A 26,077-nucleotide genomic window follows, 5' to 3' on the forward strand; every position below is an offset into this window, starting at 1 on the left:
AGTCCGACTGGCTGCTCTGAGACTTAAGATTGACAGTTAACTGTTCTTGCTGTGTTTCCATGCCAACGTTGGCTCAACTCATCGATCCCTCTCTGCTTATGCTGTAGAAATCGGTAGCCTCTTTATTTTCATGTCTGTTTCTTGCATCATAGACCTGATAATTGCTAGCTTTGACTTCTTGTCTCCATTTATTGATGGCAAAGGTACATTCTTTATGGCTTTATGGGTCTCATGTACAGTTGCTCACCTGCTCCTGCTTTGTTAGTTGTTCTGGATTCATATGTCCCACTCCTTAGAGTCGGGTACAAAATTCAAGGCTGACTTGTAGTGCAGTACTGACAGAATGCTGCACTATTGTAGGCAATGGCTCTTGGATCAGACAGTAAACCAAGAGCAGGATACCTGTCCCTAGTTTTCTTGTCACTATTTACTCCTGAAATTAACATCACAAAAACAGATTTTCTAGTTATTGTATTGCTGCTTATGGGAGCTCGCTGTGTACAAATTGGTTACGACATTTGACTTACAACACTTTATCATGAACTACACTTCCAAAATACTTCATTAGGTGCAAAACACGTTCAGACATTCTGACTCATGGAAGATACCAGGTCCACCTCTCTTTGGGACATCAATATCCCTTTAAACTGGAATGATGGGACAGTTACAGAGAGAAAAGGAAGCAAAAGTTTTTGCACAACTCCAGATGCAGAACTGTGCCAGCTCTCACTAAATTATGTAGTAAGAGGTTATATTCTAAAGAGGGAACAGATTTGTGAAACTGACACATCCTCTTCAATACCTAATGAATATGTAAAAAAAAAAGCTCGTGCAAATATAATGAGGGAAACTTGAGCTGATAGGAATCTTCTTTGAGAGCAGACCTTTTTAAATGATACTCCATGATGCTCCAAATTCATTCCATCTACCTGTTATTTTTGTTGAATGTAAGATGTATTTTACTGAAATATTTTAGTTCTCGTGCTAAGGACTGACTGTAGATGAAAAAGCACATTTTTTGGTACATAGGTAGGTAATTAAATTAGAAATAAAAAGGCTTCAGTAAGGCTGTAATTTTAAGCATTTTTTACCTCTGGACTTGCAAGGTTTTCTCGAACATACAATGTGCACCATCTTCCTCTGCATTCCTGCAGCAGACTCTCCCAATGGCATTCCCTTGTGTTTCCCCGTCATAATTTTTTGTCCTCAGCGAAGTGACTGAAAATACAGATGACAATGAAACAATTGGAAACCAACTGCAGTCTCTAAAAATACCAGCCAAGAATTCTCAAGAGAACTTAGCCTACCTGAATATGTATAAAGAGCCACATTTTCCTCCTCCTGTGAAAAAGCACAACTTTTGGCAACATGTCTTTTGTTACCGTGACTCTCAACTCTAAGTTCTGGAATGCACTTCTAAACCTTTTGCACCTCTTAATCGTTGCTGTTTGAACGCTAGATTTTTGACCAAACTTTTGGTCACCTTTCATAATGTCCTGGAGTCAAATTTTCATCCAACTTTGTTCTTAAACACATCAGAATATTTTATTATGTTACAAACACTCAATGAATAAGAATTATTTTTACTGCAGCAAAGTGTTCAGTTAGATTCACATCCTTTACTGCAAGGTGCCTAGGGCTACACTAAATTGTGTCACAGTGGAAACCAATTGCTTGAGTAAGAAAAGGATATGAGTGTTGCTGGCAAGGTCAGTATTTGTTGCTTATTCCCAGTTGCCCTTGAAAAGGTTGTGGTGAGCCACCGCCTTAAGCTGCAGCTCATCTGGTGTTGGTATACTGACAGTGTTGTTAGGAAGGGAATTTCTGAAAAACAGCAAAATAGTTCCAAATCAGGATTGTGCATGGCTTAGAGAGAACTTGAAAGTTAATGGACTTCCCATCTGTCTGTTGCACATCTAGTAGTGGACCTCGCAAGTTCAGAAGGTGCTGTCAAAGGAGGGTTGTTAATGCAATGCTGCTCATGTATTGTACAGATTGTGTTAGTGCTGAAGAGAGTGAATGTTAAGGTGGTGGAAGAGCTTTCGATAAAGCTGACTTTTTATGGTGCAACAGTCTGCTTCTGAAATGTAGTCACTGTCGTAACCTAGGAAGAAGCTGCAGTCAATTTGAGCACAGCAAGCTGCCTCCAGCAGCAGTGAAATAAAAGTAGCAATTCATCAAGGAATAAATTTTGCCTGAGACACTGGAAGCATTTTCCTCTTCCTCTTTAGACATGAGTCCCTTCTATGCCTGTTTTAGAGAATAGACTGAGTTGCGCTTTAACCTGTCATCTTGAAGAACATGAATGAGGGCAGTACAGCTCCAGCATTACAATCCTTCTGCATTAGAGTGTTGACTTTTCTTGACACGTCTGCCAATATTCTTTCTCCAGCCAAAACAATTTGTGTGTGCAAACTAAATCTACAACTTTAAAAATAATAATGACTGCAAGGGCTAATCTTATCCATATAAACACATGGGAATATTTGAGAAATTTGATCAGTATATATGTGGGACCTGCAGTGATCAGGTAATGATGCTTAAGGTAGTTGAATGTCCCAAGTCTATGTCTGCTATTTTTTGGCCTGGTTATTTTAAATAGATTGATGCCTGTCTTTAAAGCAGACAAATATTCTTGCTTCTCTCAGCTTCTCTTTCAGGTAAATAATTTTAAAAAGAACCTATCATTTCTGCAAAAATTCATGTATAAGCTATCGATTAGGTGCCATGTAGACTAGGGTTTTCTGAATGTAGCCAGTGCCACTGCCTTGGAGCAAAACAGTCTTGTAGATGGAGCTTCAAAGAGATTTTAAGGTCCTCAGATAAGATTCCAATTCGACTTATTAGATTTCTTTTCCTCTCACCAATTTGATGTGCAATTAACTTCCTGCTGCACTGGGAATCTGTAATTTCATCTGTTCCAGACTAGACACAAAATGTACCTGTGAGAGTTACATCACGCCCTGTGACATTTCGGTATAAAGACGCCTGCTTTGCTTTCGATCGTTTTCTCAGTGAATGGAGTCAGCGCAGTATGTTCTGTCAATCTGTTATATGTACTAACATCAGCAAGCACAGGACATAGACAATGTGTATGTTTGTGATATTAAAGTCATATAAATAGTTGTTAATAACCTTCAAGTCCTCTGTCTCAACAAGAACGCAATCCTTTTGGTGTATATTATTTGTGTTTACATACAGGGCCACACTCAGTCCATAGACTGGAAATGACATCTGACTCAGGAAATCACATCCAACTCAATTGCCTGTTTCAAGCTTGAACGACAGTACCAACAGTTTTCCAGACCCCTATATCTGCCACATTTGAAGATATTTCCAGTGACATACTTTAACTAAATATGTTTAACAAGGGAACAAAACTGAAACAACCTGATCCACAAAGAGGAATCTGAAATTAGAATTAGAATCGCTACAGTGTGGAAATAGGCCCTTCGACCCAACAAGTTCACACCGACCCTCCGAAGAGTAACCCACCCAGACACATTCCCCTACCCTGCATTTTCCCGTGATTAATAACCTACACTATGAGCAATTTTGCATGACCATTTCACTTAACCTGCACATCTTTCGACTGTGGGAGGAAATTCACGCAGACATGGGGAGAATGCGTGGAGTTTGCACAGTTGCCCGTGGCTGGAATCGAACCCGGGTCCCTGGCGCTGTGAGGCAGCAGGGCTAACCACTGAGCCACTGTAGTTAACTCTCAACTGACATTACACTTCAAAAGAAAAGCCAATCTGACCATTAACTAAATTTCAAGATTGAGAAACCAATTCACTAATATAGCCACACCAACACTTCAGACTGTAAATGCATGGTCTGAAGGGCCAATATAAAACTCAGCATTCACAGCTGGGCAATGAGCACAAGCACAAGCACAGGTGTTCAGCTTGTGTAAAGATATAAGACAAGTAAGCTAGCCAACATCAGTCATATTTTAACCATCACACTTCAACTATCAGAGGTATAAAACTAAAGGTGATAAAGAAAAGGGTCTAAGTGGGAACTTCACAAGGACCCACCAATCTGTAAACTTTTTGCACCATGATTAATCTCAAAGTGATCACAAGAGGTTCATTTTGACCAAGTTTGGAGATGATGGCTTTAAAGTGTTCATTAACTACAGCTATGCACAAAGTGAATACCTTGTGATGATAGTGGATAACTGTACCTCATTACTAGATAATTTATTCTGACATACAGCGAGCAACACTTGGACTCTTTCCAGTTATTAATAAAAATAATAAAAATGCAGTTTAATATGGCACCTGCAATCTGTATGAGATGTTCGGCATCATATACAAGAAAATGTAAAGGAATATGTTACAAGGTTTTCTTTAAAACAGTCAGCATGTGGAATCTGTAATGCATGCATTTTTCATTCAGTTTGTTTTCTCTCCTGTATTAGGACCTCCGACAGCACCAGAAAATCCCATATCCACAACAAATGAGACCTCCATCATCTTGGAATGGAGCCCACCAAGGGACAGTGGTGGCAGGAATGACATTACTTACAATGTTCATTGCAAGAAGTGTGTAGGGGACAGTAGAAGGTGCAGCGTCTGTGGTAGCGGTCTCCACTTCATCCCCCGCCAATTTGGATTAACATACACAAAAGTTCTTGTTACCAATTTGCTGCCTCATACTAATTATACCTTCAACATTGAAGCTTTGAATGGCGTTTCCGAGCTGAGTCCCAGGCCTAAGCAGTATGTCTCCATTAATGTCACCACCAGCCAAGCAGGTGAGTGGGTCTCTGCTGCTAATTGTGAAACATCTTCAGTTGGAACTGGGTTGTCCTAGAATTGCTTTGAAATGTGCCGTTTCTACAAACCGACTTTTGTCTGGGGCATTAATTATAGAAAAGGTCTGTTTTTGGTAAAGGAAATATTTTGGGCCTTTGCTTCAATTTTCACTTAAATTGCATGATAGGAACATTTAAGTTAGAACGGGATTTTCCTTCACCATTTTAGATTGTGTATTGGAAAAGCTTAGGGGAGAATTCCATCCAGCCCCCTTTTTTTTTAACCCTCTCTTTTCTCAAATATTACAATACTGGGTTTAAACTGAAGCATTTTCAGCCCTCCAGAAAGGTGAAAAATTCTCTTCATTTTAGCTCCTGTCAACTTATACCACAAGTCTCAGCAATGTATGAGAATAACTAAGACAGTGCTTATCATATTGCTTATGATCCCACACAGTTCCATTTTCCATTGGACATTTCACTGCTTAACCTGAGTTTCTGCTTGTGCGTGGTCAGTGTGCTACCTAATGGTAGCCTTGATGATAAAGGTGACCTTTCTCTTTATACTACAGTATTGAGATGGGAATAGTGGCAAGTTGGACGAGTTAGAATCGAAGGCTAATTTTCTCCTTCTTTGCCCAGAGACAGTGAAACCTCGCACAGGCACTCTGACTGAAACTCAGCATGGACTAAAAGCCAAATTAGTATGATTGTTGTGAAAGCTGGTTTTACATTTAACAGGAATCCAATTCTGTCTCCCTCCCAATGTTCTGAAAACAGTGGTACTGACAGTGGGTAACAGTGATACAGTTTTTTCCCTGCAATCTCACACTCTGTCTCTGGAGATGCATGTATTTGGTTTGTAATTTGAGTTTGAGGCAGTCAATCTAATATGAACAATTTCATGGGTTACATTTTTTGCCACTGTGAAAATCAAGATCGATTTGACATTTGGTGAACTTGTGCCAAAGGGATTAGTCAGTACACACTTGAACAATCAGAGCCAAGCGATTGCACTGCTAATGATCCACAACTCTAATCACTTTGCACAGTTGTAATTGCTTGTCTCTCAAAGCAATTCATTTGTAGATCCACTTGTGTGCTGTAAGAACAACGGCAAAGTGAAGTGCTTACTGCACAGTTGGAAAATACTGTAAAACCATCTGGCCAGTTTTCTTTCAGCTACAGTGCATTTATTCGATTAATTTCGAGGCTCCACTGCCCGGCATATTCCCAGATGTACTTCGAGGGAGGAAGTGTGTCAGTCTTGGCTGGGTTTTCCGGGGAAAAGAGAGAGATTTACATGGAGGAATTCATTCAAGGTCATTCTTATTTCCAGTAGATTAACCTTGGCCCCATTGCTGCCGAGAGGGCTGATTATTTCACTTGATCAGGAATGTGGATGAGAGGGAAGGGAGGAGGATGTGATTCAAACAGCACACTTTTATCAAGGAAATGAGATTACTTTGAAGACAACGGGCTGATGATTGATAGGACGTTTAAACCAAAAATTAAAGGACACCTCAAACCAACAGGATCTGTTTAACCTTGAACTTCAGTAAAATAAACATCCAGTGTCTAATTAACAGTTAGATAGCATTGTTTTTTTCAAACCACATATTGGTTGGGCCCCTCCTTGCTGAGGTCCCAGGCTTGCCATTATAAACTATGCTATTTGTTGACTTCCTGGATAGCAGAGCTTGCTAAATCCAGAGAGTCCCTAGATTCAATTTGTGGTCTGTGCTACATTAGCTAACACCAGCTACAGAGACTGTGATAGCTCCATACTCTCTCAAACCCTTGCATAGGGGAGGGGAAGATTAGCCTGATGATCTGTTTTCTGGCCTCCCTCTGCAATGAACAGTGAGAAAGGGGGAGTTGCCACTATTCCCAGCTCAATACTGTATTAAAAAGAGAAAGGTCACCTTTATCATCAAGGCTACCATTAGGTAGCACACTGACCACGCACAAGCAGAAGCTCACGTGAGCAGTGCCACCTCACCCGAAAACGTCAGAACAGCAGCTGCCAGGAACAAAGACGGCACTGCCCATTTGGTCACACTGCAGGTTAGTTTGTAAACAATACCTGAACAGTCATCCAGGGTAGAGTTCTCCTTCAGCCTGCAGAAGGTAAGAGGGACAGGAACAACAGTGGTGGAAATGCAACCTCAGATGCACAATCAGCCAACCTGTGATTCCATTTACAGAGAAGTAAAACTGCTAGTTTTAACTGTTTTAAAACTACCTTTCTTGCTAGATACATCCTGGCAGAGACGGTACAATCACAGCAGCGTGATATCACCAGTACTATCTGCATATACATAGGTGGCCGTCTAGGCATTAGCAACACACACTCCAGAAGAGGAGAAATATAGGAATGAGGAGCTGAAGTAGTCTATTTCACCTTAAGCCTGCTCTGCCATTCAATTTGGTCATGGCTGATCCTCCAATTCAGTAACCTGTTCACAATTTCTCCCCGTCCTATTTGATATGAGAACTAAATTTATCTCCTTCTTGAAAACATTCAATGTTTTGGCCTTAACTGCTTTCAAAGGCAGGGGGATTTCCACAAACTCACCGCTGTCTGGGTGAAGACATTTCTCCTCATCTCAGTCCTAAATGGCCTACTCCATATACTTAGACAGTGATCCTGGGTTCTGGACTCCATGGTCATCAGGAAATGAGAGATGAATATTTTAATCATGATGTAAATGATGATGTCACTCTGCCATCACCAGAAAGAACCCATGTAACTGAGACTCCAAGAGAATCAGAAGAGAAACACTTTTTAGTAAAGAGCTATATTCAATACAATGTGTAGTGGAAATAGAGGTTGTATGGTGACAGAGATTGAGAGATACTCACTCAAAGTTAAGGAGAAGCTAGAAATACAGAGATTTGTAATAGCCCCTAAGAACAAAAGCACAGGAGAACCCCCGATTGTATTAGATCCACAAAAGAAGAATGACACAGTTCATGAGAAAGTATGGATTAAACTGGAGTAATCCAAGGCATTTGTCATGACAATATTCTTTCAAAGCAAGCACCACTGTTCACATGGGCAGGCCAGAAGAGAGGACAGAGTAGGTGATAATATCATGAAAACAGGGAATTGGTTGAAACATTCAAGGTGGTCCTGATATTGGCCTTGGTTAAAGCTAAATCAGACATAGCCCACTGAGAGGGCTGCTACCTTCTTTAAAGGAGACCCTTCGTTTTTGAGATGTTGCTGTAGAACCCAACAACAACAATTTCTTATCATTTAGTGATTGAATCACAGTGAAGCACCGGATCCTAATAGGAATTCCTCTTGCCCGTGTGGTTGAAGCAAACCAGGAAAATGAGTCAGAGGTCCTGGTGGATTTTCAGGATTAGGTTTTGTGGCAAGAGTATTCTTGACAGCACCAAGGAGCTGTCTCCTGTGTTTGTCACCTTCCTTGTTTGGATGTTTAGGATTCTGAAGCTCCCAATGAACATATAAGATAGATGAGGGTCACTGCTGTGTTGTGAATTGTCTCACTTCCACTAGAGCATCATGTGACATATAACAGTGCAAGTAATAAGACATGACTAATGTTATCTGATCACAGGACCTTAAGGAGTGGAACCAAAGACCAGTGCAATATTAAGTAAATGTGATTAATCTGGATCTGAGAGACAGGATAAACATTCCTTTGATTGATGCAGTGATATACAATATTAGCATGTTTCCAATATATTTTTTCATGTATTGATTACCAAGGATATACATCATTTTGCTAATGATCTGTCTTTGTCTATGTTCAAGTGAATGTGATCCTGAAGGAGAGGAGGAGTAAGGATAGCATCACTCTGGCCTGGCAGGGACCAGACCATGCTAACGGTGTCATTGTGGAGTATGAAGTTATCTACTATGAAAAGGTCAGTAGTGAAAACTTAATTGTACACCTGATTAATAATAATCATTCTGGATTATTGGTGCTGGATGAGCACAGTAGTTCAGGCAGCATCCAAGGAGTAGCAAAGTCGACGATTCGGGCAAAAGCCCTTCATCAGGAATAAAGGCAGTGAGCCGGAAGCATGGAGAGATAAGCTAGAGGAGGGTGGGATGGGGAGAAAGTAGCATAGAGTACAATATGTGAGTGGGGGAGGAGATGAAGGTGATTGGTCAGGAGGAGAGGGTGGAGTGGATAGGTGGAACATGAGATAGGCAGGTCGGACAAGTCCGGACAAGTCATAGGGATAGTGCTGAGCTGAAAGTTTGGAACTAGGGTGAGGTGGGGGAGGGAAATGAGGAAACTGTTGAAGTTCCACATTGATGCCCTGGGGTTGAAGTGTTCCGAGGCGGAAGATGAGGCGTTCTTCCTCCAGGCATCTGGTGATGAGGGAGCGGCGGTGAAGGAGGCCCAGGACCTCCATGTCCTCAGCAGAGTGGGAGGGGGAGTTATCATTGATTAAACTACCTCCTAAAAGCAACAAGGTGTGTTTGAGGAACAAGGTACCTTGCTGCAGAATGGAGAGTCATTGGTCAATCCACTGTACTGTTCAGTTCCCTGAATGGACCATGTTCAGGAGGGAGGCAACGAGTGAGACAAGATATTTCCCAAAGAGAAGCTAAAGTCATGGGAATGGATGTTAAGTATGGTTTTGATTCATGTTTTGGCTCATGAAAGGATCAAAAAGCAAAAGCACAAAAAACACACAAAAGCGGTTTGTGAAAAATGCAAATGTGAGGTGAGAAAGTCTTTTTCACACAGTGAGTAGTTAATGTATTGTCTAGATGTGTGGTTGAGATAGATTCAATTGAGACATTCAAGAAGGTATTAGTTGATTATTTGGATAGAAATAAGGTCTAAGAGTATGGGAAAAGAACAGGATATTGGCAGTAGGTAATGCTGCTCATTTGAAGGTATAGTGCAGGTATAATGGGCAGAATGACTGATTCTGTAAGGCAACACTTCTGAGTGATGTGTTTAAGCTTGCAGCAGTTCTAATTGTGTGAAGGTTAGATGCAAATGTGAATGTAAGGAAAACAACAAATTGTTGGACATTGTTGATCAGAGAGTGAGAGGCTACCGGTGCATAGTAAGTAGCAGAATTTGACAATGTATTTAATGACTTGGACTACTCAGGTGAGGTCATCGAACAGCACAGCATCTAGATCATTCCGTTTAGATTCCTTTGTCATATATTGCATGAGCTACTGGATTTTGGGCTTGGCCAGTGTGTCTGAAGGCATTTAGTGATTAACTTGTAATTATTTCTTTTAAAAAAAAGACAATTGAAAAAGACAGTTCTTGGAGATTAATTGAAAATTATTTCCATTGAGAGAGTCTTTTTGAGTGAACACATTAAACAGTTGTGCATTAAGCTTTCAGTTTAGAAAGTCAGAGATTGATTCTTTTTTTTCTTTCGATGAGAATAAACATCCATAAATTTGAAAAACCCTTTGGGTCTTAGTTGTACAGTTCTGTAGAAGTCCAGGGTGAAGCTAGATGCATGAAACTGTTACTCCTAATAATAAGAGATAGTTTGAAACTGTTAAGAAATAGTCTACCTCAGTGTGTAAGCAGTTTTGATTAAAAGTTACAGATCAGATGTATTTGGTTTCAACCCTGAAAGTGTTATTTTAAGCTGAGAAAGTCTAAGCTCAGTTTTATGAAGGCACAAACAAGAGATTATCAGATTCGCAAGACAGGAGTTGAAGCCACTGATAAATTATACCTGAAAAATATGAAAGAGAAGAGATAATTTTCAGTATTAATATGTTTGAATTTCACTACATGCTTTAAAATATTCAGTTTTGTGTTATATGTAAATATTTGGTTTATTCCATTTCATCTTTATTTCTTTTGTACCATAAATTTGTGTTTTATTATTAAAACCCAACCTTTAGCAAAGTGTGCTTATATTTAAGAATGAGACCACCTTGTTAAAACCAAAATAAAGAGATGATTGATCAAGTCAGGTCTGGGATCTGACTTCTCTAGTAATGATATCATCTGATTTGAAAACAGATGAATATCTGCGGGAAATAACTTGGAAAACCGCCTGGGTTTCAATGGGCAGAAAGGCCTCCCTCTGTGCTGTATGTAGATGGAAGCATTATAAAGCTAAAGCTCAACTCTCCCACCCACAAAGTCACTTCTTCCCAATTTTTGTTCCTTGACCGCGGAGTAATGGGTGTGGTCCATGATCTATTTAGCATGCTGTTCTTCCTGCTGTTGTGACATTTATCTATCGTCTCGTTAATGCACACGCAGAAATGTATGGGTGACTGCACACAAATATCAGCTGACAAAAAGATGGCGGTTAATGTTTGGTAAAGCATATAATTATTAGAGAGCCTCGTGACAGAATAATGATGCAAGTTCAAAGAGTCGTCTCCACATTTGACATTGTCCAAGATGTTTGGCACACTTGCCTTCATTGGTCAGAATATTGACTGTAGGACTTGGGATGTCACAGTTAGGCCATGTTTAGACTACTCCGTACAATTCAGGTCGTTCTTCTATAGGAAGGATGTTGCTAAACTTGATGTTGCTGTGACTGGAGGCTTTGCGTTATAGGGAAAGGCTGAATAGGGGTGCCCTTAGTGAGGTTTATCACATCATGAGGAGCATGGAAAGGGTGAATAGTCACGGTCTTTTTACAAGGGTGAGGGAATCCAAAACGAGAGGGCATAGGTTTAAGTGGGAGGGGAAAGATTTAAAAAGGACCTAAGGGGTAACTTTTTTTTAAACAAAGGGTGATGAGTGTAAGGTACGAGCTGCCTGAGGAAGTGGTGGAGGCTTGTACAATTACAATATTTAAAAGACATCTGGATGGACATATGAATAAGTACTGTTTTGAAGGATACGATGGGTCTAATTACGTACTGTATGACTTTATGTATTGATGAACTCAAAACTAACTCTTCCTTTACTGGTCTTATTGCCATTCATTGTGAAATGGATCCCTTGAAACAGTTCCAAACATTTTTTAATCCAAGGGACATGGGCATCGCTGGCTGGGCAGCATTTATTGCCAGTCTCAAATGCCCTTAAGGTTGGATTTCAAGGATTGTGACCCAGTGGCAGTGAAAGAATGGCAAAATGTTTCCAAGGTGGGATGGTGAGTGGTTTGGAGGGAACTTGCAGATGGTGATGTTCTCAATGTATCTGCTGTCCTTGTCCTTCCAGATGGAAGCGACCATGGGTTTAGAAGGTGCTGTCTCAGGAGCTTGGGTGAATTTCTGCTGTGCATCTTATCGATAGCACACACTGCTGCTACTGAGCATTGGTGATGGAGGGATCGGATACTTGTGGGTGTGATGCCAATCAAGTGGGCTACATTTTCCTGGATGGTGTCAAGTTTCTTGAGTTCTATTGAATCTGCACCCATCCAAGCAAGTGAGGAGCCTTCTCTCACCCTCCTCCCTTGTACTTTGTAGATGGTGGACCGATTTTGGTAAGTCAGGCAATGAGGTGAGTATTCTCTGAAATGTTCTCTGAAATGATCCGCAAGGCAGCAGATCTGGGACACCAGCACCAACCAACCTCACTGCCCCATGGGCGAACACTTCAACTCCCCCTCCCGCTCAGTCAAGGACATGCAAGTCATGGGCCTCCACCACCACCATCAAACCCTAACCACCCAACACCTGGAGGAAGAACACCTCATATTCTGCCTTGGGACCCTGCAACCACACTGGGTAAATGTGGATTTTAACAGTTTCCTCTTTTCCCCTCCCCCCACATTATCCCAGTCCCAAGCCTCCAACTCGGCACCGCCCTCCTGACCTGTTCACCATCTTTCCCATCTATCTGCTCCAACCCCCTCCAACCTATCACCTTCTCCTTCACCTTCATCTACCTATCACATTCTCAGCAATCTCCCCCTAACCCCACTCCCCACCCATTTATCTCTCAGCTCCCTGGTCCACAAGCGTCATTCCTGAGAAGGGATTATGCCCAAAATGTTGATTCTGCTGCTTCTTGGATGCTGCCTGACCAGCTATGCTTTTCCAGCACCACATTCTCGACTCTGATCTCCAGCATCAGCAGTCCTCACTTGTTGATAGCAAGGGGCATTAGTGCTATTGCCGGAATGTTGTCAGGGCCCATAGCCTTTGCAGTATCCAGTGCCTCCAACCGTTTCTTGCTATTATGTGGAGTGAATCAAATTGGCTGAAGACTGGAACCACAGATAGAGTCTGAGCTGGATTATCCACTCACCCCTTCTGGCTGAAGTTTTGCTGTGAATGCTCCAGCCTTATCTTTCGCAGTAATGTGGTGGGCTCTTCCAACATTGGGGATATTTGTGGGCCCACCTCCTTCAGTGAGTTGTTTAATTGTCCACCACCATTTGCGACTGGACATGGCAGGACTGCTGAGCTTAGATGTGTTCTGTTGGTTGTGGGATTGCTTAGTTCTGTCTATCACTTGCTACTTACGCTGTTTTGCGTGCAAGTAGTACTGTTTGGTGGCTTCAGCAGGTTGACACCTCACCTTCAGGTGTGTCTCCTGCACCCTCCATTGAACCAGGGTTGATCCCTTGGCCTGATGGTAATGGCTGAGTGGGGGATATTGCGGGCCATGAGGTTGCAGATTGTGCTGCAGCACAGTTCTGTTGCTGTTGATGGCCTACAGTGCATCATAGATGCCCAGTCATGAGCTGCTAGATCATTTCGAAGTCTGTCCCATTTAGCACGGTAATAGTACCACCGTGATCGTACCAGACCACACAATGGAGGTTACTTTCAATGTGAAGGTGGGACTTTGTTTCCATAAGGACTGTGTAGTGGTCACTATTACCTATGGACAGATGTATCTGCAGCTGGCAGATTGGTAAGGATGAGTCATGTATGTTTTTCCCTCTTGTTGGTACCCCACCACCTGCCACAGGCCCAGTCTAGTAGCTACATCCTTTAGGACCTGACCAACTTGATCAGTAGTACTGCTGCCCAGCCACTATTGGTTGAAATCCCCCACCCAGAGAATATTTTGTGCATTTTCCATCCTCAGTACCTTCTCCAAGTGTTGTTCAACATGGAGAAGTGGTGATTCATCAGCTGAAGGTGGATAATACATGGTAATCAGCAGGAGGTTTCATTGCACATGTTTAGCCTGAAGCCATTAAACTTCCTGGAGTCCAGAGTCATGTTGAGGACTCCCTGGGCAACTCCCTCCCAATGGTATACCACTGTGCTGCTGCCTCTGATGGGTTTGTCCTGCTGGTGGGACAGGACATATCGAAGAATGGTGATGGTAGTGCTTGGGACATTGTCTGCAAGGTATGATTCTGTGAGTATGGGTAAGTCAGATTAGTCTGTGAAGCAGCTCTCCCAATTTTGGGACTTGCCCCTCAGATGTTAGTGAGGAGGATCTTGCAGGATTGAGAGAGCAGTTCCTGCTGTTGACTAGGTTAATTGAAAGTTGTCATTTCTTTGTTGAGACTTTGTAGCCGTTAATAGAACAGAGTGGCTTGCTAGGCCATTTCAGAGGGCAGTTGTTAGTCAACCACATTGCCGTGGCTCTGGAGTATCACATAGACCAGATTAGGTCAGGATGCCAGATGGGTGAGTCAGATGGGTTTTTCTGAAAATCAGCAATGGTTTCATGGTCATCAATAAATTCTTAATTCCAGATATTTGTATTGCATTCAAATTCCACCATCTGCTGTGGTGGAATATGAATCTGGGTCCCTAGAAGTGAATTACACGTTTTGTTGTCATACCTGAAGTCCATCGCCTTCCCATGAAACTGAAACTGCTGGAGTCTGCCAGCCTGGTTGTTGGAGAGATTGTGTTTGTCTTTCGAGCTGCTGCTGGTGTAACCGTACCTGGTAAGCACATAAAGCAGGCAGTAGCAGATCTTGTCATGTTCCATTTTTGTCATGGAACTACCCCAGCACCACCCCCACAAGCCGTGATTGTGCAAATGAAAAACATCTCAACCTAAATTACTTTGGCGAGTGGCCTAATTATTGTGGCTATTGTGTGAAAAGTTACCTTTCATCTCAATGAAATTTGACAGTGTGTTGTTTCTTAGCCTCTGATAAAACAAGGAGTTTTCTTGATTCTGAGAATACATCCTGTCACCTGGAATCACAAACACTCCTGCAGCCAATTGTAAACATCCCTTCATGTCATTTTAAGCAAAGTGATAGAACTAACCTATCAGTGGGTATCGAGGAGCAGGGTGTGAGGCCTCTCTAATTTACCAAATGCTAATACTAAAGGATGGTGCCAGTTTTATGATGAAATGCAAGTGCAGGGGAGGATGTGTGGATTGGCACACACTGGGTGTGAAACAGCAATAGTGAGACACGGGCTGGTGAATCTGCAGCCTGCTTTGCAATGCCTTCAAATCAGAGATGGTGCAAACAAGGTACTGACTTGTGTTGTATCCTTACTCATTTTGTATGACTTTGTCAGATCAGCTTCATCTGTGATGGGCTGAATTCCTGGGGCCACCCAAGGCAGGAAATGAGGGGATGTGACTCCAAAACCATCAGCAACAGCTGCTATGTCAACAGCAGGAACCTAGTGCATGCGGGGGTGATTGTGAGGAGCTGAAAATGTGTTGCTAGAAAAGCGCAGCAGGCCAGGCAGCATCCAAGAAGCAGGAGAATCGAAGTTTCGGGCATGAGCCTTTCTTCAGGAATGTGAGGTGGTCAGCCAGCAGCACCTCATAGAATAGGAGTTCCCTTATTGGGTCTGTTACCCTGCTCCCATCAAGGAGTCCTGGCTGATGGATATAAACAGGAGTGTCAGTGGTTCTGTTCACTCTGAGAGCTGGCTCTGAGAGAGCTGGGTCAGTGTCATGTACTATGCACGTGTAAACCGAGGGTGACTCGATGACAGAATACTGGCCCTCTCTCAAGTTATTTCACAGGCTGTTTTTGAAGAGATTATTTCGGGACCCAGAAAGGCCAATAATCCTCACTAGGTCAGAGGTCAGTTCAACTCTGGAAGAGCCTGGTTTGAGGTGGGTTCAAGAGACCAACTGGGATTTTACAGTCTTTCTCCAGCTTCCCGAAGCAACAGGGGAAGACCAGTACTTGGAGGTGGGCACCCAGCTGCAAGTCAGGGTGCCAACACCTAGTGCAGATCTACAGTGTTTCCTTACCAGTCTGGGTGGTGTTAGTGCCTAGGATGGCCTTCTCGATTACCTGCCTGCTCCTGCAATGTGCTCCCTACCCCTTACCCCACCTCACCATCATTTAAGGGTAGCCTAGCTGCTTTCCCTGTGTCCTTTTTTTAAAATCAAGTTTTTATAAAAGTGACTGACAGGCCAACTTCCTGATGTACCACCCTCCCAGTGACTGAACTTGTGCTTTCATAAAGATGGACGGCCTCTGGTTCTCTAGCTTCAAAAATCCAACACCCCACCCCCTCCACTGCCTAGAATTGGACAGCAAATGTGTCTTCACGCTAATTAGGGCCTCACCCATGTGGAATTACCAACTTTTAATCAGTCTCTACACTGACCCCTACATCAAGGCATCGGATTCACAGACAGAACAGGTTCTGTTTTCCCATCTCCATTGCATAAATTCATAAATGTTTCAAATGCCCTTGTTATTTTCTATCTAGAATGTGGGAGAGGTGGTATGAAGTGAGAATGTGACTAGACTAGTAATGCGGAGGTTCAGGCTAAGACACTGCAGACATAGGTTCAAGTTGTGAAGGGTAGGTCTTGCCTTACAAGTCTTATTGAATTCTTCGAGGAGGTGACCAAACATGTGGATGAGGGTAGAGCAGTGGATGTAGTGTACATGGATTTTAGTAAGGCATTTGATAAGGTTCCCCATGGTAGGCTTATGCGGAAAGTCAGGAGGCATGGGATAGAGGGAAATTTGGCCAATTGGATAGAAAACTGGCTAACCGGTCGAAGGCAGAGAGTGGTGGTAGATGGTAAATATTCAGCCTGGAGCCCAGTTACAAGTGGAGTTCCGCAGGCATCAGTTCTGGGTCCTCTGCTGTTTGTAATTTTTATTAATGACTTAGATGAGGGAGTCGAAGGGTGGGTCAGTAAATTTGCAGATGATACGAAGATAGGTGGAGTTGTGGACAGTGAGGAGGGCTGTTGTCGGCTGCAGAGGGACTTAGATATGATGCAGAGCTGGGCTGAGGAGTGGCAGATGGAGTTCAACCCTGCCAAGTGTGAGGTTGTCCATTTTGGAAGAACAAATAAGAATGCGGAATACAGGGTTAATGGTAGGGTTCTTAGTCAGGTGGAGGAACAGAGGGATCTTGGGGTCTATGTACATAGATCTTTGAAGGTTGCCACTCAGGTGCATAGAGTTTGTAAGAAGGCCTATGGAGTATTATCGTTCATTAGCAGAGGGATTGAATTCAAGAGTCGTGAAGTGATGTTGCAGCTGTACAGGACTTTGGTTAGGCCACAGTTGGAGTACTATGTGCAGTTCTGGTCGCCTCACTTTAGGAAAGATGTGGAAGCTTTGGAGAGGGTGCAGAGAAGATTTACCAGGATGTTGCCTGGAATGGAGAGTAGGTCGTACGAGGATAGGTTGAGAGTTCTCTGCCTTTTCTCGTTGGAACGGCGAAGGATGAGGGGTGACTTGATAGAGGTTTATAAGATGATCAGAGGAATAGATAGAGTAGACAGTCAGAAACTTTTTCCCTGGGTACAACAGAGTGTTACAAGGGGACATAAATTTAAGGTGAAGGGTGGAAGGTATAGGGGAGATGTCAGGGGTGGGTTCTTTACCCAGAGAGTGGTGGGGGCATGGAATGCGCTGCCCGTGGGAGTGGTAGAGTCAGAATCATTGGCGACCTTTAAGCGGCATTTGGATAGGTACATGGATGGGTGCTTAATCGAGGTTAGAAGTTTGGCACAACATCGTGGGCCGAAGGGCCTGTTCTGTGCTGTATTGTTCTATGTTCTATGTTCTATGTTCTACCCTAGCTGATAATGGTACTTAGATTCAATTAATAAAACTGGAATTGAAGGCTAGTTTCGTGATGATCATGAAATTGTCATCAATTGTCTGAAAAACTCACCTGGTTCACTCATATCCTTCAGGAAAGGAAATCTGCCATCCTTACATGGTCTGGTCCACATGTGATCCAGATCTACACAAATGCGTTTGACTCTGTCCTCTGAAATGATCCAGCAAGCCATTCTGTTCAAACAGGGAGGGGAATTAATGCTGGCCATGTTGGTGAAAGAGTAAAGAAGAAAGATCTCTGGGAGGCACAGTGGCTTAGTGGTTAGCACTGCTGCCTCACAGCACCAGGGTCCCAGGTTTGATTCCAGCCTCAGGCGACTGTCTGTGTGGAGTTTGCACATTCTCCCAATGTCTGTGTGGGTTTCCTCCCATAGTCCAAAGATGTGCAGGTTAGGTGAATTGGCCATGCTAAATTGCCCATAGTGTTAGGTGCATTAGTCAGAGGGAAATGGGTCTGGGTGGGTTACTCTTCGGAGGGTCAGTGTGGACTGGTTGGGCCAAAGGGTCTGTTTCCACCAAAGGGTCTGTTTCCACACTGTAGGCAATCTAACCTAATCTAATCTAATTTATACCTACAGGGGCTGATTATGAACCTACTGATACTCAGAGCAGAATGAGTCCAGTTGCTGTACAGTAATCATACCTTTTGTGTTCATTGCAACAGAATCAAAAGGACCAAAATTACACAGTTTTAAGAACCAAATCAAACAGCATGACAGTGGATGGGCTGAAACCAGGCACAACGTACGTGTTTCGGGTTAAAGCCCACACCAGCGGAGGACACGGCACCTACGGCGGTGAAATTGAGCTGGAGACCAGTCAAGAAGGTACGCAGAGAAAAACCCACTGGGAACAAACCACCTTGACGTTGAAACATCCAGATCATAGCACAGGAGTAAATTGAAGTCAGCAATGGCACTGTTAGTGATTATTGACAGCAAAGGTTCTGGAGGAAATATTCAAGCAAAGATTCAAAATGAGCACATTTTTTGGACAGATGCAGGAATTATTTCTCATGCAGAGGTGATGGTGACAATAATAGGTGGGCACATCCCTCTGGCTTTAAGGAATTTGCAACTGCAGTATCACATGAAACTGCAATACGAGTAGCCTGTTGGGATTTGTCACTAGGAATTGTGCTTCTTAATGAGGTAAAATGATCATAATTCACTAGTCATAAAGATCACTTCATAATAACCAAGAGCAAAAGTGTCTTAAACTTACTGTCCTTGAATATAGATATTGTGAGTCAAAATTACAAGAGCACACAGCGTGATGATGTATTTATTCAAAGACATGGAATGAACTAGTGATAGTAAAGGAATAATGGTTATTTTCTGGAGTGGATTTATTGCCTTTTTTATTCCCAACTAGAGAGAGCTAACACTTATTCAGACAGCGAATACAGCATTCACTTCTGAAGGCTGAGTGCCTTTTCTATATACAACAGGACTATGAACTAACATTGCTATTAAAAAAGAACAAGGTCTTCAAGTGTTCGATCAGTCCCGATGCATTTTTAAAGCCTACACTGACCAAACCTGTTGGACCAAAACTACATTCCGTTTGATCTTCATAGAACTAATCACAGGCTGACAGTGTTAATCAAGGTGGTCTATATTTCACAAAGAATGAAAAGATCTGTGAATCTATGCATGTGTGGACATATTTCTGGACTCTACAGAAAGGAAATTGAATCAACTGAATGGATTTAACTGTCCTGAAATACCAAAGAAGCAGCTCCTACTGAGCTTGTTTGCCCCAGTGGGAACACATGATTTAAGAGTAAAAGAACGCTCTTTGACCCTTTGATCCTAGTCCATCTTTCAACAAGATCGTGGCTGATCTGATTATGCCATCAAATCCAAATTCCTGCATGCCTCCAATAACTCACGACTCCCTTGTTAGAATCGATCCACCTCCACCTTAAAGATATTCAATGACCCAGCTTTTACCTTTCAGTGAAGCAGAATTCCAAACACTCTCAATCCCGTGAGAGGAAAGGTCTTACTCTGTAGAGAAGGATATGGAAGCTAGAGAACGTGGAGAAATAATTAGTAATATCATGGAGGTGGTGGTGCTGGATGTCTTAAAATGTAAAAATGTGGATACATGCCCAAGACCTGATCAGGTGTACCCTAGAGCTCTGTGAGAAGCTAGGGAACTGATTGCTGGGCCCCTTGCTGAGATATTTGTATCATCGACAGCCACAGGTGAGGTCCCGGAAGGCTGGAGGTTGGCTAACGTGGTGTTTTATTGAAGAAAGGTGGCAAAGAAAAGCCAGGGAACTATAGACCAGTGAGCCTGACATCAATGGTGGCTAAGTTGTTGGAGGATATTCTGAGGGACAGGATTTATATGTATTTGGAAAGGCAAGGACTGATTAGGGATAGACAGCATGGCTTTGTGTGTAGGAAATTGTGTCTCACTTGATTGAGTTTTTCGAAGAAGTAACAAAGAAGATTGATGAAGGCAGAGCAGTGGACATCATCTGTATAGACTTCAGAAAGGTGTTTGGCAACGTTCCTCATAGGAGACTGGTTAGCAGGTTAGATCACATGGAATCCAGGGAGAGCTAGCCATTTGGATACAAAACTGGCTCAAAGGTAGAAGACAGAGGGTTGTGTTTCACACTGGAGGCCTGTGACCAGCGCTGTGTCATAAGGTTCAATAGACAATAGACAATAGATGCAGGAGTAGGCCATTCTGCCCTTCGAGCCTGCACCGCCATTCAATATGATCATGGCTGATCATTCCTAATTAGTATCCTGTTCCAGCCTTATCTCCATACCCCTTGACTCCACTATCTTTAAGAGCTCTATCCAATTCTTTCTTAAAAGAATCCAGAGACTGGGCCTCCACTGCCCTCTGGGGCAGAGCATTCCACACAGCCACCACTCTCTGTGTGAAGTAGTTTCTCCTCATCTCTGTCCTAAATGGTCTACCCCGTATTTTTAAGTTGTGTCCTCTGGTTCGGCACTCCCCCATCAACGGAAATATGTTCCCTCCTGCCAGAGTGTCCAGTCCTTTCATAATCCTATACGTTTCAATCAGATCCCCTCTCAGTCTTCTAAACTCAAGGGTATACAAGCCCAGTCGCTTCAGTCTTTCCGTGTAAGGCAATCCTGCCATTCCTGGAATTGACCTTGTGAACCTACGCTGCACTCCCTCAATAGCCAGAATGTCTTTCCTCAAATTTGGAGACCAGAACTGTACACAGTACTCCAGGTGTGGTCTCACCAGGGCCCTGTACAGCTGCAGAAGCACCTCTTTGCTTCTATACTCAATCCCTCTTGTTATGAAGGCCAGCATGCTATTAGCCTTCTTCACGACCTGCTGTACCTGCATGCTTGCCTTCATTGACTGGTGGACAAGAACACCCAGATCTCTCTGAACAGCCCCTTTACCTAATTTGATACCATTGAGGTAGTAATCTGCCTTCCTGTTCTTGCCACCAAAGTGGATAACCAGACATTTATCCACATTAAACTGCATCTGCCATGCATCTGCCCACTCACCTAACTTGTCCAGGTCACCCTGTAATCCCCTAACATCCTCATCACATTTCACCCTACCACCTAGCTTTGTGTCATCAGCAAATTTGCTAATGTTATTGCTGATACCATCTTCTATATCATTTACATATATTGTAAAAAGCTGCGGTCCCAGCACGGATCCCTGCGGTACCCCACTGGTCACTGCCTGCCATTTCGAAATGGAGCCGTTAATCACTACCCTTTGTTTCCTGTTAGCCAACCAATTCTCTATCCAATCTAGTACTTTGCCCCCAATCCCGTGCGCCCTAATTTTACTCACTAACCTCTTGTGTGGGACTTTATCAAAAGCTTTCTGAAAGTCCAGGTACACTACATCCACTGGATCTCCCTCGTCCATCTTCCGAGTTACATCCTCAAAAAATTCAAGAAGATTAGTCAAGCATGATTTCCCCTTCATAAATCCATGCTGACTCTGTCCTATCCTGTTACTATTATCCAGATGTGCCGTAATTTCATCCTTTATAATAGACTCCAGCATCTTTCCCACCACTGAGGTCAGACTAACTGGTCTATAATTTCCTGCTTTCTCCCGCCCACCCTTCTTAAAAAGTGGCACAACATTAGCCGCCCTCCAATCCTCAGGAACCAACCCCGATTCTATTGAACTCTGGAAAATAATCACCAGCGCATCCACGATTTCCCGAGCCACCTCCTTCAGTACCCTGGGATGCAGGCCATCAGGTCCCGGAGACTTATCAACCTTCAGACCTAACAGTCTCTTCAACACCAAATCCTGGCAAATAGAAATTCCCTTAAGTTCAGGTCCTTCAGCCACTGTTACCTCAGGGAGATTGCTTGTGTCTTCCCCAGTGAACACAGATCTGAAGTACCCATTTAATTCCTCTGCCATTTCTTCGTTCCCAGTAATATATTCCCCTGCTTCTGTCTTCAAGGGCCCAATTTTTGTCCTAACCATTTTTTTGCCTTGGACATACCTAAAAAAGCTTTTACTATCCTCCTTTATATTCTTGGCCAGTTTACCTTCGTACCTCATTTTTTCTCTGCGTATTTCCTTCTTACTAATCCTCTGTTGTTCTTTAAAAGCTTCCCAGTCCTCCGTTTTCCCGCTTATCTTCGCTAAGTTATACTTTTTCTCTTTTAACCTTATATGTTTCTTTACTTCCCTTGTCAGCCACGGCCGCCCATGTCTCCTCCTGGGATCTTTCTTCCTTTTAGGAATGAACTGATCCTGCATCTTCTGCATTATACACAGAAATATCTGCCATTGTTCCTCCACGGTCTTCCCTGTTAAGGTATTAAACCATTGAACTTTGGCCAGTTGCTCCCTCATAGCTCCATATTTCCCTTTATTCAACTGAAATATTGTCACTTCAGATTGTACCCACTCCCTCTCAAATTGCAGATTGAAGCTTATTGTATTATGGTCACTACTTCCCAATGGCTCCTTCACTTCGAGGTCACTGACCAATTCTGGTTCGTTACACAATACCAGATCCAGAATCGCCTTATCCCTGGTCGGCTCCAGCACCAGCTGCACTAAAAATCCATCTCTGAGGCACTCCACAAAGTCTCTTTCTTGAGGCCCGATACCATCCTGATTCTCCCAGTCTACCTGCATGTTAAAATCCCCCATAACAACTGTAGTAACATCTTTGCGACAAGCCAATTTCAGCTCCTGATTCAACTTACCTCCAACATCCAGACTACTGTTTGGGGGCCTGTAGATGACTCCCATGAGGGTCTTTTTACCCTTAGTGTTTCGAAGCTCTATCCACACTGACTCTACATCCCCTGACTCTAGGTCCGCCCGCGCAAGGGACTGAATATCCTCCCTTACCAACAAGGCCACCCCACCCCCTCTGCCCGTCAGTCTATCCTTACGATAACACATGTAGCCTTGAATATTCATTTCCCAGTTCAGTGCTGGGTTCAGTGCTGGGTCCAGTGCTTTTTGTCATTTATGCTAATGACTAGGATATGAATTAGGAGGTGTGGTCAGTAAGTTTTCAGATGACACCAAAATTGATGGTGTATTAAACAGTGAAGAAGTTTATCATTGAGTACAACGGGATCTTGATAAGATGGGCAAATGTGCCGAGGAATGGCAGATGGAGTTTAATTTAGATAAATGTGAGGTGTTGCATTTTGGTAAGGCAAACCAGGGCAGGACTTATACATTTAATGGTTAGGTCCTAGGGAGTGTTGCTGATCAACAAAACTGCAGGGTGCATGTTCATTTTCCTCAATGGGGGAGTCACTGGTAGACAGGGTAGTGAAGGAGGAGTTGGTTTGTTTGCCTTCATTGGTCAGCACTTGGAGATAGTGAGGACAGCAGATGCTGGAAAGTCAGAATCGATAAAGTCTGGAGCTGGAAAAGGCACAGCACCTCAAGCAGCGTGAGAGGAGTAGGGGAATCGACATGTCATGTTGGAACCTTTCATAACCTGAAATGTTGACTCCCCTACTCATCTGATGCTGCTTGACCTGCTGTGCTTTTTCCAGCTCCAGACTTTATCAACTCTTGTATGGTCAGTGCATTGAATGAAGCAGTTGGGAGGTTATGCTATAGCTGTCCAGGACATTGGTGAGGCCACTTTTAGAATACTGCATTCAGTTTTAGTCTCCCTGATATAGGAAAGATCTTGTGAAACTTCAAAGGGTGCAGAAAAGATTGACAAGGATTTTGTTGGGACTGGAGGTTTTGAGTTACAGGGAGAGTTGAATAAGCTGGGGCTATTTTCCCAAATCATCAGAGTTGGAGGGATGACCCTCTAGAAGTTTGTAAATTCATGAGAGGCATGGATAGGGTGAATAGGGAAGGTCATTTCCCCAGGATAGGGGAATCCAAAATGAGAGGGCATAGCTTTAAAGTGGGAGGGGAGAGATTTTGAAAGGGACCTAAGGGGCAATTTTTTCAAGCAGAGGGGGGTGGTGTGTATGTGGAATGATCTGCCAGAGGAAGTGGTGGAGGCTGGTACAACCACAACATTTAAAAGGCATCTGGATGAGTATATGAATAGGAAGGGTTTCGAGGGATATGGGCCAAATGCTAGCAAATGGGACTAGATTAATTTAGGATATCTGTTTGGCATGGACGGATTGGAATGAGGGTCTGTTTGTATACTGTGCATGTCTATGACTATCTTAAACATGAGAGCCCTAAATTTAACTCAGTCCCCTAGCTGAAGTCTCTTCAACAGAGGAAGCATTCAGCATCCACCATGTCAAGTCCCCCTCAGGTTCTTGTGTGTTTCAATAAAATCACTTCCCATTCTTCCAAATTGCAATGGTATTATTCCCCAGATGGCAACAATCTACTGATGAGCGGGATGGTGAGGGTGAGGGAGACATTGCTGGGGCTTGCAGTGGGGATGGTTGGTAAAAAGTGTATTTTCTTTGGGAAATGACATTTCAGTCCAAATTATGCCTTTTTTTGTTCTGATGAATCAAATGTGGGGAGAATAAAACTGTTTGAAGAGAAAAAATGTTCTGTTCGGAACAGACTCCTTTCAGAGACTTCCACCTTAACAAAGTTCAATTACTAACGAAAAGTCCTTGACGAACAATGTGTACGTTTGGATATCTGGCAACAGAGCAGTGTGCCAGTGGTTGAAGATAATAGCTACACACAGAGGCCAAATACCTGAGGCTTTTGAGTACTTCACAAAAGAGGGATCAACTAGGAGAGTGACAGAAATGCCATTATTAGTGAACTGCTTGAAGATTTCCAGAATTATTAGAACATGTAGAACAGTTCAGGTTGCCCTCTGTATCGGACCCATGGTCAATATAAATTTGTCAATATGAATATAATATTGACCCATGGTCAATATAAACAGGGACTAGGTCACAGCAGGGGGCTCACATGCCAGCCAATAGAGAATCAGAGCAACAAAGATCTGCAATCTTGTAGTATTTCTGTTTTACAATGTTTGTAATTTCTATTTCAGAGAATACACTAATCAACCTGTTCACTGTTTTCCTTCCTTTTTTAGACATGCTAGCTATCGGCGATCCAAACCAACCCACCATCATGGCAGTATCCGTAGCTGGAGGGATTGTGCTTCTGATCTTTCTTGTTACCTGCTTTGTCGTTAGTGGAAGGTAAAACGAATTGTTTGTCGATTTACTCTGCATTGTGTCGGAAGTGGAGATTTAAGAGGCAGTTATTCCTCACTGATGTTTGACCCTGTCAATCTGTACTGTCATACTGTGGCACAGTACTGTTAATGCTAGGGCAGAACGATCATTTGTGGATTGAGAATGTGCAGATGTTAAGTGAAATACCAGAAAGCAGCTGTGTCAAACTTGAACACAAATAAGTAAACAACTGGGAGTCCATCACAGGTAAGATCAGTAATGGGAGAAATTGAAGGGGAGAGAGAGCAATATAGAAGTGGAGACAATGAACCTTGATAATCCAGAAGAACAAACAAGGTTAAACATTTGAAAAACATTGAAATTAGGAGCAGGAGTAGGCAAATAAACTCTATGGCTGAATGGATTGTGACCTCAAATCTACATTCCTACCTACCCCCTGATATGCTTTTGATCCTTTGTCAGTCAACAATCTATTCATATCTGGCTTAACAAACATTGTGCCTCTAACTGCACAGCTTTCTAGGGGAAAGAGCTGCAGGCAGATGCAAATTTCCAAGGGAGAAGATTTTTGTATTATGTCCATCTGAAATAGGCCTTAAATGTGTACCCCAGTCTCTTCAACAAGGGAGACACCCTTTTGGTGTTCACCATGTCTAACTCCCCAGGATCATGTCAGAGCAGGTCTCATTCTTCTCACCTGCACTACAGGCCTAGCCTGTCGAACCTTTTCTCGTGACATCCTCCCTTGATGCCACTC

At 43.0% G+C, this 26,077-nt stretch overlaps 1 protein-coding gene across 2 annotated transcripts in view; it reads left to right on the forward strand.

Moving 5' to 3' along the window:
* Positions 1-26,077, forward strand: part of epha4b (eph receptor A4b) — a 353,857-nt gene that overhangs the window by 218,512 nt on the left and 109,268 nt on the right. For both annotated transcript variants that reach the window (XM_072572897.1, XM_072572898.1), the window contains exons 5-8: positions 4,430-4,765; positions 8,553-8,665; positions 18,366-18,528; positions 25,215-25,323. In XM_072572897.1, coding sequence (XP_072428998.1) covers positions 4,430-4,765; positions 8,553-8,665; positions 18,366-18,528; positions 25,215-25,323 — 721 coding nt within the window. The remainder of the gene's footprint in view (positions 1-4,429; positions 4,766-8,552; positions 8,666-18,365; positions 18,529-25,214; positions 25,324-26,077) is intronic.

Source organism: Chiloscyllium punctatum, chromosome 6, assembly GCF_047496795.1.
Source record: "Chiloscyllium punctatum isolate Juve2018m chromosome 6, sChiPun1.3, whole genome shotgun sequence".
Classification (NCBI taxonomy): Eukaryota; Metazoa; Chordata; class Chondrichthyes; order Orectolobiformes; family Hemiscylliidae; genus Chiloscyllium; species Chiloscyllium punctatum.